The sequence below is a fragment of the Callorhinus ursinus genome, unplaced genomic scaffold (assembly GCF_003265705.2).
Source record: "Callorhinus ursinus isolate GAN/ISIS: 27379988/994484 unplaced genomic scaffold, GSC_fseal_2.0 scaffold58, whole genome shotgun sequence".
In the NCBI taxonomy this organism is placed as follows: domain Eukaryota; kingdom Metazoa; phylum Chordata; class Mammalia; order Carnivora; family Otariidae; genus Callorhinus; species Callorhinus ursinus.
In genome coordinates this window covers 6,972,747-6,995,550 of record NW_027397120.1, presented here as the reverse complement: position 1 = coordinate 6,995,550, position 22,804 = coordinate 6,972,747, and the positions used below count along the sequence as shown (strand labels likewise).

The 22,804-nt window shown below is 44.9% G+C and overlaps 1 protein-coding gene and 1 long non-coding RNA gene across 2 annotated transcripts; one reads left to right on the top strand and one right to left on the bottom strand.

Moving 5' to 3' along the window:
• Positions 1 to 1,949: 1,949 nt before the first annotated feature.
• Positions 1,950 to 14,238, bottom strand: TEX36 (testis expressed 36). The gene is made up of 4 exons (XM_025880177.2): positions 13,081 to 14,238; positions 7,571 to 7,702; positions 6,720 to 6,800; positions 1,950 to 2,554 (listed from the first exon to the last, which is right to left on the bottom strand). The coding sequence occupies exons 1-4, from the start codon at positions 13,129 to 13,131 to the stop codon at positions 2,258 to 2,260; spliced, it is 561 nt and encodes a 186-aa protein (XP_025735962.1). The 5' UTR covers positions 13,132 to 14,238; the 3' UTR covers positions 1,950 to 2,257.
• LOC141371155 (uncharacterized) lies at positions 13,351 to 22,755 on the top strand. The gene is made up of 3 exons (XR_012375881.1): positions 13,351 to 13,455; positions 20,289 to 20,353; positions 21,624 to 22,755. It is a non-coding gene; the product is annotated as an uncharacterized lncRNA (long non-coding RNA).
• Positions 22,756 to 22,804: the final 49 nt, after the last annotated feature.

Genomic DNA, 22,804 nt, shown 5'->3' with positions numbered 1-22,804 from the left:
ATTAGAGATCATTATCAGCTGGATCAAGATTACCTATCTAAAACCTACAGCAATAGTCAGACTTCAGAGAAACGCATTAGAAGCAGCCCTGTTACGTTCAGAAATAAGGATATGTACCATCTGTGCCAATATTCAAATTGTACCTGATGCAATAAAATGAGGGTTTCACATCAGTATAAATGTGAAAAATGATACAAGTGATCATTTTTGCAAATGATACAATCGTCTGCGTAGAAAATCCAAAAAAAATCCACCGAAAAATTATTATAACTTTATTTTTGTTTTTTTGGAATATTTACTACTACAAGTTTAGACAGGTGTCAAGTACTAGATTCACGTACAGAAATCAACAGCTTTTATACACATCAGTCAAAATCAACCTGAAAGTGTAACTTAAAAAAGAATTCAAAATAGCCACAGAAGTTCAAAATATGCAGAAATAAATATAGAAAAGAAACATGTCAGAACTATGTGAAGAAAACTATAAAACTTTATTGAAGAACACAAAACAAGATTTGAATAAATGGTGAGATTCACTGTGGCATAAGAATATCAGTTCTCCCATAAATTATTTTCTAAATTTGGGGAAACTTCTATCAAATTACCAGTGGATGTACTTGAAGCTTTTTCTAAAATTCATCTTTAGGGAAAACATCCAAATACAAACAAGAAAGTGTTGGTATTGAGCACTGGCGACACTGGTCAGTTTATAGGAGTGGGGTACAAAGGACCATTGAGTGGGAAAAGACATTCAACTTTGACAATAATCAGAGAAATGCAAAATAAGAAAACAAGTAAAATTTTTGTCCTTACATATCCTTAAATATGTAGAAGATAATTTGAGGGGCACCTGGGTGGCTCAGTCGGTTAAACATCCTACTATTGATTTCAGCTCAGGTTCTGATCTCAGGGCTATGAGATCAAGCCCTGCATTGGGCTCTGTGCTGGGCATGGAGCCTGCTTAAGATTCTCTCTCTCCCTCTGCCCCTCCTCACCCTCTCACCCTCTCACTCTCTAAATACATACATACATAAATAAATAAATAAATAAAAATAATTTGAGGGGGGAGAAACTGAAATGCACAGATACCATTGGTAGGAGTTTAATTAGTCCAGTCTCTAAGGTAGTTTGGGAGTATTTATGAAAACTTAAACTGTGAATACCATCCAATCTGGCACTAACAGGGTAACTTTTCAGATTTTACTCCACAGGAGCATATAAACATCACCCAAAGAGGTTGATCAAAGCGCTCATAGAGCACCAGGTCTGACAGCAAAAAAGTAGAAGCAATTCAAATGCTCATTAATAAGGTAATTTCGAAAACATGGTGCATCCATTTTAGGGACTACATTGCAGCAGTTTAGAAAGCAAACCAGTCTATTCATACTGACATAGTAAGAACTCCCAAGATATATCGTTAGATATCAAAAGAAAGTTATAGAGCGCCATGTGCTGTATAACAGTTCATGTTCAAAATTTATATGGAGTTACACATATGTATATGGTTATAAGTGCACAGAATAAAAACAAATGGTTAACTTACTTCTGGGGACAGGACAATGATTGGAGATGTGATGAACTCAAGGGGAACTCCTGCTGCCTCTGTACTGTTTGAACTTTCAGAATGAAAATGTAATCCTATACCAATTACATAATTTTTTTTTAAGATTTATTTATTTTGAGAGAGTGAGAATGAGAGAGAGAGAGAGAGCACATGAGAGGGGGGAGGGTTAGAGGGAGAAGCAGACTCCCCGCTGAGCAGGGAGCCCGATGCGGGACTCGATCCCGGGACCCCAGGATCATGACCTGAGCCGAAGGCAGTCGCTTAACCGACTGAGCCACCCAGGCGCCCTCAATTACATAATTTTTAAAACTCCCCCCAAAGGTAATGTGGCAATTTTAAAGTTCATTTAAATACATTTTCGTTTAAAGCACTTTCATTTAAAGTGTGTATATCTTCACAGATCTTTATTTTATAAGGACTTGAATGTTTTTCAACCTTATTAAAAAACAGAAATATTTTAAAGTGGGGAGTGGTAACATAATGTGTAGCTTTTCTAGTTTCTCAATATAAAGACTTTAATCTCTGTGTTAACAAAGCAAGACTATTTCACCTCAGCATTAAGGCATGTACAGTCTCTAATCTCTAATTCAAACAAATCCTATGTCAACTAGTATGGCTGAACCAGAAAACACATACTTTTAGAATGTTCAGTGCAATACTAATATTACAAAACTCAATAACCTTCTGGATGGATTAGGGCTCCAGTGAAGAACCAACCTTCTTGTCAATAGCAAACCTTACTTTTGGAGTCTTTTTCAAAAACTCTGTATAGCTTCTCTGAGGAACAAATTTAAAAGATTTCCATATCTCATTATAATGTCTTGGGAAGCGTCTGAAAACTGGGACCACCACAACTTCTTGATAGACATACGATATTTGGTTATTTGAAAAGCCATCAAAACAAGATGGAACATAGTCACACGCCCAGAGATTGAAATTTCTTGAAACATGTTGCCTTTTCTCTGGGGAGATCTTCCTACGTCCCAGGCCCTGGGGAAGAATTATAAGAAGATTAGGAGAAAAATATTCAAGGTCACAGAATTCTGAGGTCTTTAGTAAAACCAGCTACATGGCAACCTATGTCATAATGCAGAATATGGCAACCACTACAAGAGGTATCCTTTACCGACTTGCTAAAGGCTATACATCAACAAAGTGTGCTGGTGGTGTTTTGTTAGGATTCTTTCAGTCTTCCACTTACACCAATGGGGCTGGTCTTCTAGAGACACAGAGGGCGGAACCAGAGAGACCAGCTGGAAACAGTCTATTAGCCGGCCTGGACTCCCTGGCACCCTGGGCAGTTTCTCTGCACCCACGTGGCATCTCAGTGAATCCGCCGCTGGCTGCATCCCAGCATTCAATGGGATAGACAGTTCTCCCTCTAAGAAGTCCACAGAGGCTGGATTCTTTCCCGTGAAGGAAGCAACACCTTTGGGGAACTGCCCACAGGCTTCCTTATTAACACTCGGAACCTCACACATGAACCTGAGAACGACTATGTATTCAGAATTGTGCTTTTGCTCTGATCATAATTAGAAGACAACATTTATGCTTAGACAAAAGACTAGGAGAAAAGAGACATTAGATTCCACAGACTTTACATTACAGATCGTCACGAACTCACGATGGAGCAACATACCGTAATCTCATGGTAAGTTGAAAAAAATCGCAAGTTAGGGACTGTCTGTCGCAAAGTGAGTTTGTCTTTTCATAAGGACCAGTATCATTCAGAGTGGCAGCAGGTGGCACATTCCAATGAGGGTAATTTGAAGAGAGTTTAGTAAAGGGACTATTTTTGGGGAAACCCTATGGGGACAGTGCAAAGGCTCCAGGTCCAAGGACTTGAGGAGGAATGCAGTCCCCACAGATTGGCCCCTGGTGCCAGGGCAGAGAGAAAGGGGGAGACTGGCTCTGGAGGAAAGATGCTGCCCAAGCACCTTTCTAAAAATGTACCTGCAGATACTCCAGAAAAAAAATAAAAAACAGATAAAAGGAGACAAAATGAATAGGGAAAGAGCTACAAGGAAAGGAACAAGTAAAGCTTGTAATTAAGTCTAATTACTTACTGATAATGCTATGAAATATATTGAAACTTCACATAAGAATCTACCAGAAGAAAGGAAGGGAGGGGGGAGAGAGAAGGGGGGGGGGGGGAGAGAGAGAAATCTGGAACTGAAATCCCAGGATTTCAACTTGACTGCTTTGAACCCCAGGAGGTGCTACTTAACATTATCCTATGAAAATGGCACCTTCCTGAGTTGGGAAAGCACATCCTGGCCCCCAACACAAGAATCCCTAGAGAGGAAAGTGAGGGAGGTCAGTACGCTGAAGGGCCTGCCTTATTCTCGGGGGAAAACTATAGATATTAAATTTTATATCAATAGAGTAATAGAGTGTCAATGTATTTCTTAAACATTTATACTAAAGGGTAACCACTATTAGACAAGAGAAGTCAGAGTGAGCAAATAAATTCAATCTAACAAAGTCAGTGAGAAAAAAAAAGAAAGAAACAACATGCGAACATGGTAAACAGGAAACATAAAATGAGATAGCAGAAATAAAGCCCAAAAGACAAATTACAACAATGTGAATGGGTGAAATTCTTATACAAAGAAACAACGACTCTTGGATTTTCTTTAAACCATTCTCTATTTTATTTATGATTTTTAAAAAAAGAAAACCAACACAAAATGACTAAAAAGCATAAGGACAAAGGAATAAACCATAATAAAAGTAACGACTGTTATCAAAAAGAAAGTAATAGCGGCGAAGCTAATATTGCAATCTAGAATTCATGGCTAAAAACACTAAGGTATGTAAAGAGAGACACTTCATTTTGATAAATAATAAAAGCCACCAAGAAAATAAAATACTCATGAATTTTTATGCAGAAAGATATGGCACTAAACTATATAAGGCAAAAAGAATTTAGAAATTCAAGAATAATCTTAGAAGGGAAAATTGACAGATAAAGACAAAAACTAAGAAAAGGATATGAAGGATTTGAATAACATGATTAAGTCTTTACTAAAATAAAGAACTTTGTAATCAACAGATGGGGAATATACGTTCTTTTTAAACACCCATGAAATGCGGGTTAAAATTAATCATGTATAAGATAAAAAAGATAATCTTTATAATTCAAAATCCATATTCTATAAAAATATAACCCATTGAACTAGATATTAGCCACAAAAGATGATCTCAAAAAATTCTGACCATGTAGAAAATTCAAAACATTCTTCTAAATTATTTTTAGAATTAAAAATTAAATCATAGACTATTTGAGAGCAAGTAACAATGAAACTTTAGTTAGAAAAACTGTTGGGATGTAGCCAAAGCAATAATCTGAGGAATATTCATAGTTTTAATAAGTTCATTAACAAAAACAGTTGCAAGTATATGAACTAAACATGCAACCAAAAAGGATTAAAAAGAACAGCAAAATAAGAGTATTTTAGGAGTTGTGACACCAATAAATTTGAGAAGAAATAGATAAATTTTAGGTAAACACATATCAATAAAATCTACATGAGAATAAATCAATTGAATAGATTAATAATCAATGGAGAAATTGAAAGGGTAAAGCAGTAAAAAAAAAAAAGAACAAAAAAAAAACTTTCTCTAAAAAAAAATTATTAAATCCAAATAATTTTACGGGCAAATTCTATCTAAACCTAAACTCATTAAACCGAAAGTTCACACCTTATCTAAACTATTCCCAAACATAGAGAAAGTTGGGAAGCTTCCAGTGTTTTCTATGAGACTAACATAGCTCTGGCAAACTATTTGTGGTTCAATCCTGTTTATCGCATTAACAAGACACACACTTATATGTATATGTTTGCATGTGAATTGCAAAAATTCTCCAATTTTACCCACCAAACCATTATTTGTGAGGCATCAAGGTGGCATTGTGAGGAGGAAAAGTAAGAGTGAAAAAAATTTTTTTTAATTTTATTTAATTCTGTACTGTTTGAAAGTTGTAAAGGACATATGTTACTTTGATAATTCAGAAAACCATTTTAAGCATTCCATTTAGAAAGGCAGGCAGAGTGGATATTCTGGATCTGTATTCAACACTCTGCCAAGGGGCAAACCAGAATTTTTAGGTTAAATCACTTCAATTTAGCTTAGATATGGTAGCCTAGAGGAAAGAGTAACTTTGGGCAAGTTGTTTAGCTTCCCTGTTATCAGGTTCCCCATCTCTAAATAGGGGATGATGAGTAATTAGCCAGCAGTGTTGTCTTGAGGATTAAACGAGATAGTATGAGATGCTAGCATATGGCAAATGCTTCATAAATGGTGGGTGTTATGTACATCAACATCATCATCATCATCATCATGGATGTTCAGATTCGGTAAGGATTCTCAGAGATCACCTGATCCACCCCTCTACCTCAGATATATTAACCCTGCCCTGTCCAGTTTGACAACCCCCAGCCACATGTACACTCCAAATGTGGGTCTTCCAAATAGAGAGGTGCCAATCTGGATTTTAAAGACTTAGTTTAGGGAATGTAAAATATCTCATAAATAATGTTTATTTTGATTACATGTTGAATCGATAATTTAGGGAGTTACTGAGTTAAATAAAATATGTTATTAAAATTAATTTTCACCTCTTTTTACTTCATGTGGCTACTAGAGAATTTAAAATTATGTATGCAGCTCACTAGATTTCCAGGGCATGGTGCTGTGTTAACCACCACTAACAAGTGCTCTCAGACTCTACTTACTCCACCGAGGGCGACTCACCCCCTCTGGGGAAGGCCAGCTCCAGTGATTGGGAAGTCCTTTCTATTATGTAAGCTTCCCTCCCTCTTACCTCTCCTTGTGGGGTGTGGTTCTGCCCACCAGAGACACATAGGCAACCCCTCCTTCCCATGATAGATCTTCACAAGAAAGCTCATGACTGAGACTGTTTACGAGAAGGCACTTTGAGAAATAGGAAGTGCACACTAACATAGGCAGAAGGACTATGCCTTCTGGTGCAGAAAGTGGCATGGAACTTTGAGAGGTTCATGCATTTTTTTTAACCTGTTATGAGGTATTAATTTTGACCTGGTTCCAATTTTGAGGAAAATCCTCTTCCTTCACCGTGCCTCCCAGGGGTGCTCCCAGTTTGACCAGTGATTTGGGGAGCAATACTCACAGAATCCAGGTAGCATCCAGAGCTCTGAAAGCTGTGCCGATTGTCGTGGACAGAGAAGGGGAAGTTGTCACTTACAGCTTGCTGGAAAAGGCCGAGGGAGGAGATGAAAAGACACACCTCAGGACCCCAGCGTGCTTTCAGAACTGACAAACAGTAGCATGGACGGAAGACAGAGGAGGCAAAGGGACCTCTAAGTAAGAATGAAACCTCACCCCCTCCCCCCACCCCCGAAAGGAGCAAAGAGCCCAGGACAGCCAGGTCGTGGGTGTGCACACCAACTCAAGGCTTTAAAACTCGACCTGACTGGTGACCTTGCAGAAATTCATAAGAATTCTCTTTCAAAACACCTTCTTTGGAGGCAAAGAAGGAAAAGCATATAGGTTCATGGAATGGAAAGCTGGTAAGGACTTTTGAGGCCATCAAGACCAAACTTCTTCATCTGACCAATAAGGATCCTGGCAGACCAGAGCCCTGGCCCAAACAAGCAGCCCGAGTTAGCTAAGGGCGAGGTCCGCACCTGCTTCTCCTTCAGCCCAGGGCACGCCCCTGAAGCTGCTCACAAATTGGCAGGGGAGACAGAATGTGCACGTTAAAGCTGTAACCAAAGGTGATGTTCCTTGTGCACAGATGAGCCTAACTTGATTGTCTGGACCAGGAGGCAGTTCCTTCTAGAGATTATTTGGGGTGTCACAGTGAGCAGGATATGAGGTGGGATGCTACCCGTATTTAGGGAGCCAGGGATGGCAAAAGAGTAGTTGCTTCCAAAGAACGGGCTGGCCAGAAATGCCAGTGGGGCTGCCCCTGTGGAGAGCCCCAGGGACGGGGGCCCCGGGCCAGCACTCCAGACTCACCTTCTCCCGGACTTTGTAGATCGGTGGTAGCTTCCCCTCCACTTGCCGAGACAAATGTGGGCGGTGGGGCTCTTTTAACATAGCACTTGTGCTGGATTCTGGTGTCTTTTCTGTTAGTCCAATCTGAGGGAACTGGAAAACCAGCACAGGCCGTGATTAAAACCAGACACAACTGTATCTCAAAGCCAAGGATCGGGGCTCCCTCCGTAATGTGATTAAGATGCCATTTGGGTGCTTCTGGTGTGCGATGGAGATGGCATAGTTTTTATAATTTTCAAGTATTCTTTCCAAGACAAAAAAACCACTGTAATGGCCCCAGGCCATCCCCGTCAGCTGTTGCCAGTTACGGGGCCACCCCCGTGGCGCCCCCCGCTGCGCCCCCGCCTTGAAATGCTTCAGCCCGGGTGAGGGGGTGTGGCCTGTGAGCGCCCGTCGTGCTCTGAGAAGACTCAAGTGTGCGAGACCTTCCTTCTGGTCAGGGCGCTCCCCATGTGGGGGCCGAGGGTTCAACCGGCCTCCTGCAGGTGGGAGGTGGTGCTAAAACACAGTTGAGTCTCCACTGAGAAGGTGCGGGGTGGGGAAAGTCCATGAGGAACAAATAGGGGATAAGATACAAAGCATAATAATAAAGATGATTTGGGGAGGCTGTTGGTATCTCCCCATGAACACGGGGGAAGGAAACACTCTGGGCAGAGGGAGGAGGTCCCAAGAAGGGCCTCCGCCCACCCCACAGAGAGCTCTGGGCATGGGATGGCCTCTCAGAACCGTCCTGAGCCAGGGCGAGGGGACTGGGCCTTTGTGCACCCTCATGGATCAGTCACTGGGTGTGGGTTGTTCTAGGAAGAGGGGGTGACCTCGAGGAGGTAGCTGCCTTCAGCCAAGGCATCCCTAGGGTCACAGCACGGAGTTCTTCCAATTGGGGAGGAAACATAATTTGGTGGTTGGGTCACAGACTATAGATTCAGAGGTCCTGAGTCCAATCCCAGCTTTCTCTCCTAGGAGGTGAGCCTGATTCAAGAGACTGAAATTTAACAAGCCTCAGTGTCTTCATCTGTAAAATGGGAATAATAATAACAGGGTAGCTGTGATTAAAAGGGAAAATGCTTGCACCAGAGAGTGCTCTATACCTGCTAGCAGATTCTGGTTTTGCTCACAGCTGTCCCCTACCCTGATCCCCAAACCCACTGCCACACCTCAGGCTCCTGCTCCTTCCTTTCTGCTGGATTACAAGGAATTTGGCCAACACAGCTTTTCTCCCTCGTTCCTTCTCAAGTCGCCATGTAACTGTGTACTCAGGTGGCTTCTGTCCACCACCTGCACCGAGTGTGTTCAGTATGTTACTGTTTGCGTAAAAAGGTAGGGAGGTTACAACCTACACGCGGTACACTTGGTGGGGTGTCCTCCACAGCAGTGAGAAGCAATGGGCTAGGTGACACACAGCCACTGAGCCATCTCTTAAACACAGTGCTGAGTGGCAAAAAGAAAACCAGAATGAGATCTATAAGCCAACACCGTTCCTGTAAATAACCCACGCACACTAGACAACAATACCTGATTTACAGAACACATCCGAGTGAAAAAGCTCCCAGTAAACACTTATGAATGACTGCAGGAATGGGGGTCAGGGCAGTGAAACAGCCACACGCCAGCGTCCAGCCAGCGCCCCAGCCAGCGCCCAAACAGCTCCCAGCCAGCACCCAAACAGTGCCCGTCCAGCACCCAGCCAGCCAGGAGCCAGGGCCCCAGCCAGCGCCCCAACCAGTGTCCCAGCCAGCGTCCAGCCAGTGCCCCAACCAGCACCCCAACCAGCGCCCCAGCCAGCACCCGGCCAACACCCAGCCAGCACCTCAACCATTGTCCCAACCAGCACCTGGCCAGCGCCCAGCCAGCACCCAGCCAGCACCCAGCCAGCATCTCAACCATTGTCCCAACCAGCGCCCAGCCAGTGCCCAGCCAGTGCCCAGCCAGCACCTCAACCATTGTCCCAACCAGCACCCAGCCAGCACCTCAACCATTGTCCCAACCAGCACCCAGCCAGTGCCCAGCCAGCGCCCTGCCAGCACCCGGCCAGCACCGTGCCAGCACCCAGCCAGCACCCCAGCCAGCGCCAGACCAGCACCCAACCAGCCAGGAGCCTGCACCCCAGCCAGCGCCCCAACCAGCATCCTAACCAGCGCCCAGGCCCTCCAGGGGACCTGAAGAAGGAGGGAAGGAGGAGGGAACAAGGAAGAAGGAAGACTTCCTTTTCACAATCATGTTCCACTGTTTAAATGTTTTAACTAAGTGCATTCTTTACATCCTCTCTTTTTCCACAACAAAAATATCTGTTTCTGATTACAGTTGTAATAATACTCATGGTTTAAAAAAAATCCAACATAAAAGCAAAAGGAAGTCAAATTCCCCTGGACTCATTAGTGACCTTCTTTTTCATACATCCCTGTAGACATGTACACCCATGTATGTGTATGTATGGATGTGTGTGTATATATAGATAGATAGATAGATAATTTTGCCTACATAGGGTCATATTACACATGTGGTTTCTAAACATCATGTATGCCTATTTATTTAAGAGTAACTTTTGATTACTTTATCCCCCCGCCTTTTGTCGCCCCAGATGACAATATTCATGGCTGAGTGCTCACGTACACAAACATCTAACCTGCAGAGGGGGCTTCGATTGCCTCACAAAAATTGAACCATAGGATGCATACTGTTCTGCTCTTTGCTTTCCCACTTAACAAGTTACCCTAGACATTTTCCCAAGCCAACCTATATATTTCTAACTCATTCGGTTATATTTTGTAATGTTCTAAAACAATTCTTTTTCCAAAGTAAATATAAAAAATACAAAGAGCCTCCAGACCCATAACCTTCCCTTGCTCCCTTCCTCCCCTTCTGGCTATGTCAACATTCCTGTCTGGGCAGCTACGGAAAATCAGGGAGGGGTGGGAGTCATTCTAGCATCAGGAATGATCCCTCTCGCCAGCTAAATGACAACTGACTTGAGTTCATTTGTATGCTGGAAGTCTAAGGACTAAATCACTAGGAAAAAAAATAAAGTCTCTAGTATTTTAATTTCACTCTTTTAAAATATATATTTAATGGTGATAACATGATAGCTGTGAAATAAACCCTTCTGTTGGATATTGTAACCATGAAATATAGCTCTTTAACTAGTTGGCAGTGAAATTTTTGCTGCATTCAATCACACAATGACTGCAATATTAAACAGGAAGGTGAAAGTGTATGGGAAAAGCCTTTCCTACCCGGCAACAGCCAGATTACAAGCAGCAAGGTCAACTGCAAAATGGCTGTCACCTTTAATGTGGCAATTACTGTCCTCCCCAGTGGGCTGCTGCTGACTCAAAGCCAACGATTTCTTTAATTTTCCCAACTGGCCTGCAAGTTACTTTGGGAAACTTCATGATCAGCACTATTCTTCTTATGCTCTGAGGTGCCGGCCGCAGAAGGGACCCACCCCAAACGCACAAGTCAGACTTTGGGGAGTAATGCCTCTCCACCTGAGCTGGGGCCCCGGGCACAGTCCTGGGATCACAACAGGAGAGGAAATGTCCTGCTTTTCCCCCGTGTAACAGAACCCTGACTTTGTTTGAGGTAGCAATGTGGCTGCTTAAAAAAAAAACCTCCCCAAACTCCCTGGCAGTTAAATTGGCTCTGTGACCCAATGAGATGAAAGCAGAAGTCTGCAGGGCGGGGGTCCTGGGATAGCTTTGTTTTCCCCCGTGAAAAGGGACAGAATCAGCCAACAGGTGCCTTCTGTCTTTTTGTCCTTTGTCTTCCCCCTCATTTACCCACCGGGGTTGTCATGTCACCAAGGATGGTATCACCAAGTTGTCATGTCACCAAGATGACACAACAGAGGACTGAAAAGGACCTGATGACCTTCAAGAGCATCTGTCTCAGCCCTGAACTGCCTCCTTCTGGATTTATTGTTACTTGAGAAATACAAACACTTATTTGGTTCACTATAGTCAGCTTTTTATGAAACCTGGTCAGACACAGTCATTGCTGATATTGTAGGTGATCTACTTAGTCTGAGAAACTTGTATTTTTCTCTTCAAGACTGACTCATGTTATGTAGTTCATCCTGTTTCCCATTTTGCTTTGGCTGCCAGGAATCTCAGAGTCAAATCCGATGATATTATATAAATAGCAGTCATGTAAGCCATATGGCTGTGTATGTTACATATCTTCCCAGTCTCAGCCTTTTATTCTTAAATATATTCAAACTGATTCTGAATTTTTATTTTTTTATGCTTTTCTGCTTTACTGTGAATATTTTCCACACGTTACTGTAAATCTTTGAGGAATGACGCAGGGCATATAAGGAAAAAATGTAGATGCATATGTATAATATTAATATATAGAATAGTTAACAAGTATTGAGTGGTCACTCTGTTTGCATGCATCATACTAAGCACTCTGTGTGAATGGTCTCATTGATCTGCACAATAGCCCTATAACCTTGCTACACTATGCTCCCATTTAACAAAGAAACTGTAATTTAGGCGTAAGTTGCTTAGCCAAGATCACATCCAGGTGGGTGAAATTAGTTTGTTTTTTTTTAAGGTTTTATTTATTTATTTTGAGAGAGAAAGAGAGGGTTCACAAGCAGAGGGAAGGGCAGAGGGAGAGAATCTCCAGCAGACTCTGCACTGAGCATAGAGCTTGACTCCGGGCTCCATCTCACCACCCTGAGATCATGACCTGAGCCGAAACCAAGAGTCGGACACTTAACCGACTGAGCCACCCAGCCGCCCCATAAAGTTAGTTTTTTAAAGCCCTCAGACTGAAATGCTTCAAGGTGTTTTCTATTTTTCCTTTTTTTTCTTTTCTTTTTTCTTTTTTTTAAGATTTTATTTATTTATTTGACAGAGAGAGAGACAGCGAGAGAGGGAACACAAGCAGGGGGAGTGGGAGAGGGAGAAGCAGGCCTCCCGCCGAGCAGGGAGCCCGATGCGGGGCTCGATCCCAGGACCCCGGGATCATGACCTGAGCCGAAGGCAGATGCTTAACGACTGGGCCACCCAGGCGCCCCTATTTTTCCTTTTCTTTTTAAACAAAAAAGTGATAATTTTTCCGTGTATTACAGCTCTGATACAATAAGTAAATAAAAAGACAAAGATCCCAGCCCCCACGGAATTTATATTCTAGGAGGGGAAAGAAAGAGCACACATAATACGGTAGATCACATAGTATGCAGCAAGATAGATGTTATAAAAAAAGAAAAAGAGCACCCAGCAGTGACACCCTTGTGGACACTCACAAGAGTGCTGAGCGTTTTACACACACGCGTTGTTTCATTTAATCCTCCCAAGGATGCTATGAGAGTCCCATTTCGCAGGTGAAGGAACTGAGGTTAGGTAAGTGATTCGTCAAAAGTGATGCCACGTGAAGTAGCCGCAGCAGGATCTAGACTCATTTCTGTGACCTTGACCACACCCACGTGGCCCGAGAAAGGAGAGAGAAACCACCATCTTTCTCACCCAGCTTCCATCCTTGTCTGAAGCTGGGTTGAAGCGTCTCCCTTTGGCCATTTTCTGCAGGAAGCCGAAGGTGGCTGAGGTCGGCTCCCTTAACTCCCCACTGCCTTGGAAACTCTGTGCGTCTGGAAGACACTCTTCCTTGTTCCTGACCTGAAGCCTCTACCAGGAGGGGAGGTCCAGGGGGACCCACCGTTGCCATAGAATCTGAGCCCCCATCACAATGGGGGAGGACTGCGGGTCTTCTAAGCCCTCTGAGGGTTCCTGCGCAGGGTCTTTGCACCTGCTGTTCCCTAAGGTGTAAGGCAGGGAGTCACCGGGTCCCAGCTGAGGAACCCCTTTAACAGGCCAGACAAGTGGGAACCAGACAGCCTGGAGGTAACAGAGAACTTTTGTCCCCTCTAAATCCTCAAACTGGTGACATTAGAGTTGAATGTTCCCATGGTAACCATCTGTCCCAACTTCTTAGTTTTCAGAGAAGTGAATTGAATCCAGGCAGGAGATGACCTTCTCCTCCTCGGTGGGATTGTGACACCCAGGCCCCAGGGTTCCCTCCCTGTCCCAGCTCAGACTCTCTGTCCCGAGGGCACCGCTGCTTGCTCACCTTACTGCACGCCCCTGGGGCCCCAAGGAAACCACAACTGTGAGCAATCACGAAACGCCAGGTGCTGTGCTGAACTGAATACGTTCACATGTTTTTATCTTATTTTTGCTCCCCGACAACCTTTGGCGTTTACAAATGAGAAAACAAGGGTCGGGCAGCCAATGGAGCTGGCGCTGGGTCAGGGGACGGCTCCAGAGCTCACGAGCCTTCCCGAGGGCCAGCTGGCCTCCCCGGGGTGCACAGGCTGGTCCTGAGACCTGGCCTTTCTCTCCAAGCCCGGATACCCAAATCTGCTCAGCGGTGTGATTTCTACTTCTCTTGCTTTCTTTCTCCTTTTTTAAATGTTCTATCTTGACAATTCTCTTGGCTATCCCATGAATTAATAAGAACAAACATCTACAGGAGAAATCTGTCCAGAACTGTCTCATCCCCTAATCTCCGAACTGGGCATTCGCACAAGACTTTCCGGGGCAGTGACAAGGGACCTCTCCCCTGGCCAGCACCGGTGGCTCGGAGAGGTGGGCTCCTGGATTTGAGGCCTGGGGTGGCAGAGTTCTCTCGCGGCCATGAGGCTGAGTCCTGCAGTAAGGGTGGAGGAGAAAAAGACGGAGGAACAGGACACAGCATCATCCTGTGCTAGGGAGCTGCTGTACCAGCTCCAGACAGACAGCCTGCCATGCGGGGAGAATGCAGGCTGCCTGGGTTTCTGCTTCCAGCTGACCATCCCGGAGATGAGCTCAGCTCCCTCTGCTTCTCACCACTCGGCTCGCTGTCCTCCTTGTGGCCCGGAGGTGACATCTGTGCTCCAGGCAGCAGGGTGGAGAAAGGGCACATCCCAGAGGGTGGGACTGGACCGGTCCTGGCCCCTGGATTCATGGCACACTCTCCTTGCTGGCTCAGCTGCTTCTGTCTAAGGAAGATTTCCACCTGCTGCTGTGGAACTCTTCATCCTTGGTCATGTGGTCACACCTCAATTTAAGAGAGGTTGCAAAGTAGGCTTTGTCCTGGTGGGGTCTTCTTCCGGGTGATGTTCCATCACCCTGAAAGAGACAGAACAAACATCAAGGACACCCGAAAGCCTCTGACACCCTGATGGGTGTGAAATGCTCTCTTATCTGTAATTTGAATCGCCCTGACTTCTAGCAAGTTAAGCAGGAGGCGATGTGCTACTTCTCAGCATTGCGGTGACAAAGGAAGTAGACCCCATAAAAGCACTTTGTAAACTGTAAAGTACTTTGCAAAAATAAGGAAGGACACATGTGAAAAGCACGTCAGTGTTGACTAAGTATTTTCCTATTCACTATTCATTGTTGCATGTGACTTTCACCACACCCCCAAGAGATGTGCTGGTTATTTTCCTTCTGTATGCCTCCCACACGCCAAGTCATTCTCTACCCATCTCCACCCCATTCTATGCCCTGGTCACTGGCCTACAAAGACTGCGTCACCGGTCCCTACCCTTTGGCTCGGGTTGGATTCACCCAATAGGAAGAAGCAGTGGGAACTGGAAGGGCCAGAAGAGCAAGGCACAGGTGCTGGTAAATGGTTAACAACCAGCTCTCTAAGGAACAGTCTGATTTGCAGGGGTGTTTGCCAATTTCCACGGTATAACTACTTCTACTGTGGTTTTTAAGCTAACCACCGAACATGGAGTTGGGGAAATATGTACACACAGGCTCTAGGCCCGCACTGGGTCAAAGGATTGATCTCCCAGGCTCCCTTCTTTCCAGGCCACACTTTGGAAGGAGCTATGTTGTTCCATCTACATCCCCCACTCTGGTCAGTCTGGCAGCCCCTCTCCCATAGCTGCCACTCTTGGAGAGTCAACAGCGACCTCTCCCCACCCCTTTGGCCTTGGGGTGAGCAAGGCTTTTGGCTCTCACCGGGGCTTGTCAGCCCCTGACCCCTGCCCTAGAAGGAGATCCTTCACTGGACTGTCTTCTGTCTCAGAGTGGGCCATCTGGTTCCTGCAGGGACACAGACGGGGGCCCACGCAGGCATTAGCAATGACCTTCACTTACAGAAGAGGAGACTGAGTCTCACACAAGTGGAGGGACTCCCTGCAGTCACACAGCTAATATGAGGCAGAGCCCGAACTAGACCCCAAATGACCTGAGGCCAAGTTCAATGTCAGCATGTGGTCACTCTGCTGCTCTTTCCTGACTCCACTGAATTACGTAGGGAACAGTGACTTTGAGGAGGATTGCTTTAATTCCCTTTCTTTAATTTGCATAAAACAAGGCCCTTCTAAATGCCTACCTCTTGGCCACAATCCCTCTCTCCGGTGACCTCTGGAGGTCAAGGCCGAACGATTGACATCACAGGCTGCCTACGGCCCTAGGCAGCGGAAGCGAAGCCAGGCAGCACTGCACACATGATAGCAGAAAAGGGGGGACACTAGTGCAGAATGTGCTCCTCCCACACCCCGAAACTGAAGGGAAAGCGAGAAGGACGGAGGAAGCCAAAGACTTCGGGTTTAAAAGCCTAGAACCAGGACCATTTCCAACACAGTGTCTCACGTGCATTCACTTTGTCTCCACCAATGGAGCAGAAAATTTTTTAAAACTGAAATCCCATTTTTAAATATATTTTGCATTTCCTCTGCCTTCGTCATCCGCTCTGTTAAACAAGGACTGTGATCTCTGGTTAAGGAGTGTTTCATTTTTTTCCCCTTTGAATGATTGCTTCAAATTCTAACAAATTTGTCCAAGGAAATCAAAACTGAATAAAGAATGCCCCACCAGGAAAAATAAAATTCCATTTTTCTTCGGCTAGGATTTCTCAGTCAGGGCTTGGGGGAGGGCTCCTCCTTGTCGGTGTTAGTATTATTATTTGCGACACTCCCCAGTTTGCACACAAATCCTGGAGCGCTCAGGGTGCCCAGGTCCCTGGGGCTGAGGTCAGCGGAGGTCCACGTTCCATCCTGACCTGTGCTCTGCCTGTGCTGGGCCCCTGCATTCCGAGCATGTGGCACTGTTTAATCACTGTCTACAAAGATTTACCGGACATCCCCTATATGCCGGTCTTGTTTTCAAATCGCACCAAGGCAATCACCAAAATCAGTCTTTATAAATAGGAAATCACAAATTTGCCAATTCATCCAAGGATCAGTACCCACAAATTATTGATTAACCGAAAACTATTTTCAGTGAACTATCTACATTTATAGCAAATTGTTTGCCCAATGTTTTGTTTTTTGTTTTTTTTTTGACTTAACAGTTGTTGTGTACTTTGACTTTTAGATCTTGCACATCTGAACTGTTAAGGAGTTTGTGAAAGGTAGATGTATCTCTCTCTTCCATGCCCCACAAGCCCGTGTAGTATGCCAGTCCTTGTTTAATTAATGACATGCTATCTTTTGCGGGAGAGAAAGTGGTGGAATTGTGGGTACCCTGCAGGCATGCTTTCACACCTGTGTCTGTCGGTGCCCACCCATGACGCCCCCACAAACGCTCAGACCTGAGGACACACGTGAGCTTCCGGTTGTCATTCCGCCAAATGAATGTTTCATCTTTATGTTGATGTCCACAAACCCTGGACAACTTCACTTCCATCTGCGTGCAAAATGTTGAGCACCGACAAATTCTCAGACATCTGAATTATAAAACATATTTTTGTTTCACCCCACAGGGTATACTATCTGGGTCCTTTTTGCAAATAACAACCGAATCAAGGTGACTTGACTGCACTTTTTTATTATGATTCGTGATTTGTATGGTACTAATGGAAATGTTAATGGACACACAACACGTTTGCATGACATCCTGGAAAGCACTCTTGCATCTGTAATGGAAGCACATTTTTTGTTGCACCCTATGTTGCAAACTATCTAGAAAATTAACTGCATCTCTCCCTTCCGCTCAAGAAAACAATTCAGTGGATCCAGACGAGTAAGACTCATTGAAAGACAAGGATAACTGAACCAACCGGGAAGTTTATTGAATTGAAAGGCAGACGTGAACTCACTGTAACATTTACAAAAACCCTTGTCTCTGCCAACGGGCCTGATACCCCAAATTCAAATTACGTGGGACATTGTCATTGTAATGACTGAACTTTTGATAAGCTTGCTGAAACGTGAATTGCCATAAACCTTTCAAACGGTTTCCAGAGAAGATTTTGGGTAATGGATAATTTGGAGAGTTGGTCCCTCAGAGAAGGGCTCCCATCTGGCAGATTGTGCTGGAGACGGTGAAGGACACAGTAAATCCTGCCGCTGTCCTCATGCAGCCGACCCTCCTCTAGACAGAGACATTGCCACACAATTGGTCATAACCGAGAGAGGCACGGACTGCCCCGGGACCGTGTGACAGAGGGACCTGAACAAATCTGAAAGGCCACCAGGGCGGTGAGGAAGACGTGAAGGGGTAAACATGGGCCACGGGCCAGGGAAGAGGGGCAGCTGGACGCCCTGGCTGTGGGCGCAGCCTGGCTCACTCCAGAGACCACAGGGAAGCCAGTGTGGCCTCGATGCCCGTGAGACAGCGCCGGTCGGAGCAGAGGTTGTAGGCAGGAGAAGCAGGCAGGCCACTCGGGGTGTCCAGGCGTCCAGGCAGTCCATGAGCACCTGCCCTCCATGACCTTGACCCGACAGCCAATGTCGGCAGGAGGCAGAGACCCATGGACCAGGCGGCAACAACCAAAAAAGCCTCTTGAGCCCTTTGGCTCTTTTAAAGAAAAGCACCTTAGAAATAAGACGCGCCCGAGATGCAGCAGATGTGTTGAGCTTATTCTTTCTCCAAATGCTGAAAAAGACAAGCAGAAACACTGAGTTCGGTGCCCGTTTCTCCACTCGTTGGGAATTTTATGCCTGTTTCCACTTGCGCGCGCACGTGTTTGCAGAGGTTGACGGTGAAGACGCGGTGCTTTGGTTGCACCCCCTGGAAAGACCGCTGCTCTTGTTCTCGCACAGTCCGAATGGGAGAGCCCTCCAAAAACACAGAATAAAAGACAGCAGTGATTACAAGTGTGGTTCAAAACGGAGAGCACTAAAATGGAAAATGCCAGCCTCCAGGATCGTGGAGTGAAATGGCAAAATAAATATCTATTTTTCAGCTGAAGAAAAAATGAGCCGTGTCTCGGAACACGACGGAAAGTTTGTCTCTACCCCAGCCGGCGGGGGAAGCAGCAGAGGCAGGGTCCCCAAACAAAGAAGAGATCTGTGGGCCTTTTAAAATTTCCTTTATCCTCTTATTTTGTACTATAAAACATAATGGAGATTTCATCAACTTGGCAGGAAATTGCGAGCTAATAAAAGAGCCTTGTTACAAAGATAGTAAGAAGAGAAAAGTCATAAAAGATAGACTTGGGCTAGGTTCCGGCCTTAGGCCCTCCTTTCCCCAGCTTGATGGGGACCCGAGGTTCATCAACTCAGTTAATGGTGTGGATGACCACCAATTTGTCCTTTCTTGCTCCTGCTCTTTCTCCACATTCTGGGACATTTCCGCCCAAAGGGGGTGCCTTGCAAAGGCCAACAGGAAATCTATATAGCATGAAGCCTTGCCGTGTCGCCTTCGGCACACGTGGCACCTGTTCATTCGCTCAGTAAATGACCCCCTGATGGAGGAACCAGACAGGACATGGGACTGAAGCCCGTGTCGATACACCCCTTCACCTGAGGGGGGACTGGCTTGTTCCTCGGATCCTTCTGCTTCGCCTCTGGCTTCCAATTTATCTTGTCACCAAAACATCAGCTGTCTCGTTTTCTCCTCCTCCTCTCCGATGTGTGAGTTGACTGTGAGGTAAGGAACCCGCCCATCGGGGTCTCCCCGTTCCAAGTATGGTCCTTAGACCAGCAGCCCCAGGCATCACGTTGGAGTTGATGAGAAATGCAGATTCTCAGGCCCCTGCCTAGACCTACTGAACTAGAATGTGCAATTTCACATTTGTGAAATTGTGATTTCAGGTGCACATTTCAGGTGATTCAAGTGCACATAAAAATTGGTAAGTGCCACCATGGAGAATCAGGAGGCATCTGGGCCTAAGACCCATCTGGGCCATGGATTTGGAAAGCCCCATGGGCACATTTGATCTTGCACCTGCAGGTAAATGCTGCAGCCTAATCCTTGGACAATGACCACTGCCCTGCTAGACTTTGAAAGATTCAGAAGCCAAACAGGAGGCTAAAAGAGTTTACATTTAACTATAAGGTTTTCCCCTCAGGTGCCCAAACCCTTTCTAGACTGTACCATACAAACCTTCAGTGCGCTTGATATGGAAGGAAGGAAGTAAATAGTGTTTTCCCCCGGAGGACCCTGAGACACATGCTGTTTCTTTGCACAGTTACATAAACATACTGCAGTGTGGTTGTCTTAATGTTTAATTTAGATTGCTGCCCCATTGATTCAACTGTGGCTCAGGCAAATGAGAATAAACCAGATTCATGGTTCTGCCGTGCCACGGTCCAGTCGTCCTGCCTGTAGGAGAATGACCACATCAGGGTTGTGCGCCTAATTAAGCACTTAGTCAATAACCCACTCCCTCTGGACTGAGCCATTTGCTTTATGCATTGCGGGAACGAGATCAAGCTGGGCAGTGAATGTGGGTAATTCATGCAGGAAAAACTCATTCTAGGTGAGGGTGGATTGATTGGAATTGGTTGTTTCAGAGTCAGAGCCAGAGAGAAAGCGCCTTCCCTCCTCCGGCGATTCCAGCACTCCTTCACAAGGCGAGGTGAGGTTTGAGTCCAGCCTGCCAGGGGTGCACGAGTGTGGACCCCGTAGAGCCGGCACGCACCTCGCCGGGGTGGCCCCAGAGATTTGGGGACAGACTCCATCATTGGTATGCACACCGCTCGCTGCCGTAGGACATCTGTAATTGTTCTGTGGTGAGATAAGAACTCTGCATTTTATCTGAGGTCTCAAGACAGCTTACTGATGGCACTGTCTTACTGTACAGTGCATAATAACATTGTTAGGGGAAATGTCAGCGAAGGCACTGAAGGGCGGAAAAAGACAAAATCAAATTTCTCCTATGACAATGGCTTGAATATTTGTTGGGTTTTTGCTTCTGCAAAACGAGTCTGCAGATTCTTTTCAGGCTGATTCGATCGGCCCCTGCACAGTGTTCGTCCAGCCAGCCTACCCAGCAGTCAACACATTTTAACAAGCCATCCACTCTTCCTCCTCTCAGAGAGGGGTCTGGAACAGGCAGATGCTGTCCCAGTCTCTTCACAGAGAAATCATTTTCATAACATCCCGAGCGTCCTAAGACTTCGTGGTGTATTCTTTCATCAGCCATCTGCTAGGGTGGATGCATCCATAAGACATCTTCCTTCACTGGCATAATTAAAAGAGATTCTCCTCTTTCGAACGTTGTGTTACATTTACATTCAAAGTTATTTTGCTCTTTCTTTGCCCTTGCCCTCAAGGAATTGTGGGAATTCAAGTTAATAGGCTTTTAATGGCTCTGTGATAACTGTGATTATAAACTGTGAATCAGATGGGGGGGGAGCATCAGAGTTCAGCGGCATCTCATGCAAAGACACCACTGTTGCTTTTGATCCTCGGTTGAAATTTGCTTTTCACTGTTCAGACACCACCATCCCTTAAAAAAAAAAAAAAATTTTTTTTAAGAGATCTCATTTGTTTCACAATTGTTTTGATAACAATTTTAAAACCTTCATACATCTTCCTTTTGATATATTAGCAGCATTTAGAAACACATCCTGTTGCTAAAAATTAAGTCTATAATTGCATTTCCTCCTTCCTTTTTGAGGGGAAGATGCTGATTTATTTAAAACACATGCAACATGTTGGACACACACGCTCACACACACATACGCACACACCGCCTTCAACTTTTCACTGCCAAATATTTAGAAATAAATTTTTACTGTGTTCTCTGAACATATAATTACTGCTTTGAGGCTAGTTAATGAAAATATACTTTTCTTTGAAACATGTTGGCTCTACTAAATGAGCCTTTCCTTGTGAGTCCACAGATGAATTGATTGTGAGCCTCCTTGAAAAAAAAGAAAGAAAGAGAAGAAAAGGCATTCTGATCATTGTTGCCAGATGTCTCAAGCAAGCCTGCCAAGCTGGGGCTAGAAATGCAGCCTCAAAATAGTAGGCATGGGATTGTCCCATCAGCCAATTAGGGCCCTGAGAGCAAATTAGCTCTTGTTTCCCATTGGCCAGAACATCTGTGACCTGCACATGGACAGCCCAGGGACATTCTAGCCAGCATCCCCGACTCTGGCCAATTGCTGTTGGCATCTGAAAAGGCCACAGATAACAGTCACTCCACAGTCTTTAAAAACTGCCCTGTTGAACACCTCAATTCACTTCCTAGGAAAATCGCCATGGCCATCCCTGGAGACCAGGGCATTATCCAGGCAAAATAATCCCTGTGGTTGGAATAGTTGCACGGGGCAAAGCCCTCACTAAAGTTGCTCTCTAGAGACAAGGTCTTAGTCTCAGGTAAGGGGGCCCTTACATACAGGCTCCCCCGCCTTGGCGGAGAAATCAACTAGATTTGTTCCATGGGAAATCTATAAGAATGAAAGCTGAGTAATCGAGCAACAGACAGCACAGCACGGCCTTCTTGAATAACCATCATCTCAAATTGGAGATTGCATTTGCCATCAATTTTAAAAGACACATTTCAACAAGAAGCCATGGGAGACATGGAACCCTAAAGACCAGTTCATCTGTAAGGAACAAAGCAACGCTGTGGGAGGAAGTCTCATCTACAAAGGTCAGCTCTTGGCAACATATGCCCACTGGGCAGCCAGGAACTCTTTAGAAACTGTTCAATGGTGCTGCAGGACTGGCATCAGGACCAGAATTAAGAAATTACTATTGGCAGCAAAGAGTAATTTGGTAGCAATGGCTCCCAAAAAGCCTCAAAAATATCCATATTTTATGATCCACCAATTTTACTTCTGAGGATTTACCCCAAGAAGCGACCCATATATTTGCACGAAGATTTATCCCTAAACATGCTCATTATACTGTTTGAGAAAAAAAATTGAAGCATAAAGTTGAACCCAATGCGGTCATGAAAACCATAGAATGACACAGAAATGTTTACATCATATTGTTCATTAAAAAAGAAAATAAAAAAGAAAGGTAAACGGGCACCTGGGTGGCTCTGTCGGTTAAGCATCTGCCTTCGGCTCAG

Coding starts and splice junctions, on each gene's coding strand:
- TEX36 (XM_025880177.2), bottom strand. CDS start 13,131: ATGGCCAAAGGGAGACGCTTCAACCCAGCTTCAGACAAGGATGGAAGC. Junction 6,801..7,570: donor TCTACAAAGTCCGGGAGAAG/GTGAGTCTGGAG, acceptor GGCCTTTTCCAG/CAAGCTGTAAGTGACAACTT. Junction 2,555..6,719: donor CTGGATGCTACCTGGATTCT/GTGAGTATTGCT, acceptor ATTCTTCCCCAG/GGCCTGGGACGTAGGAAGAT.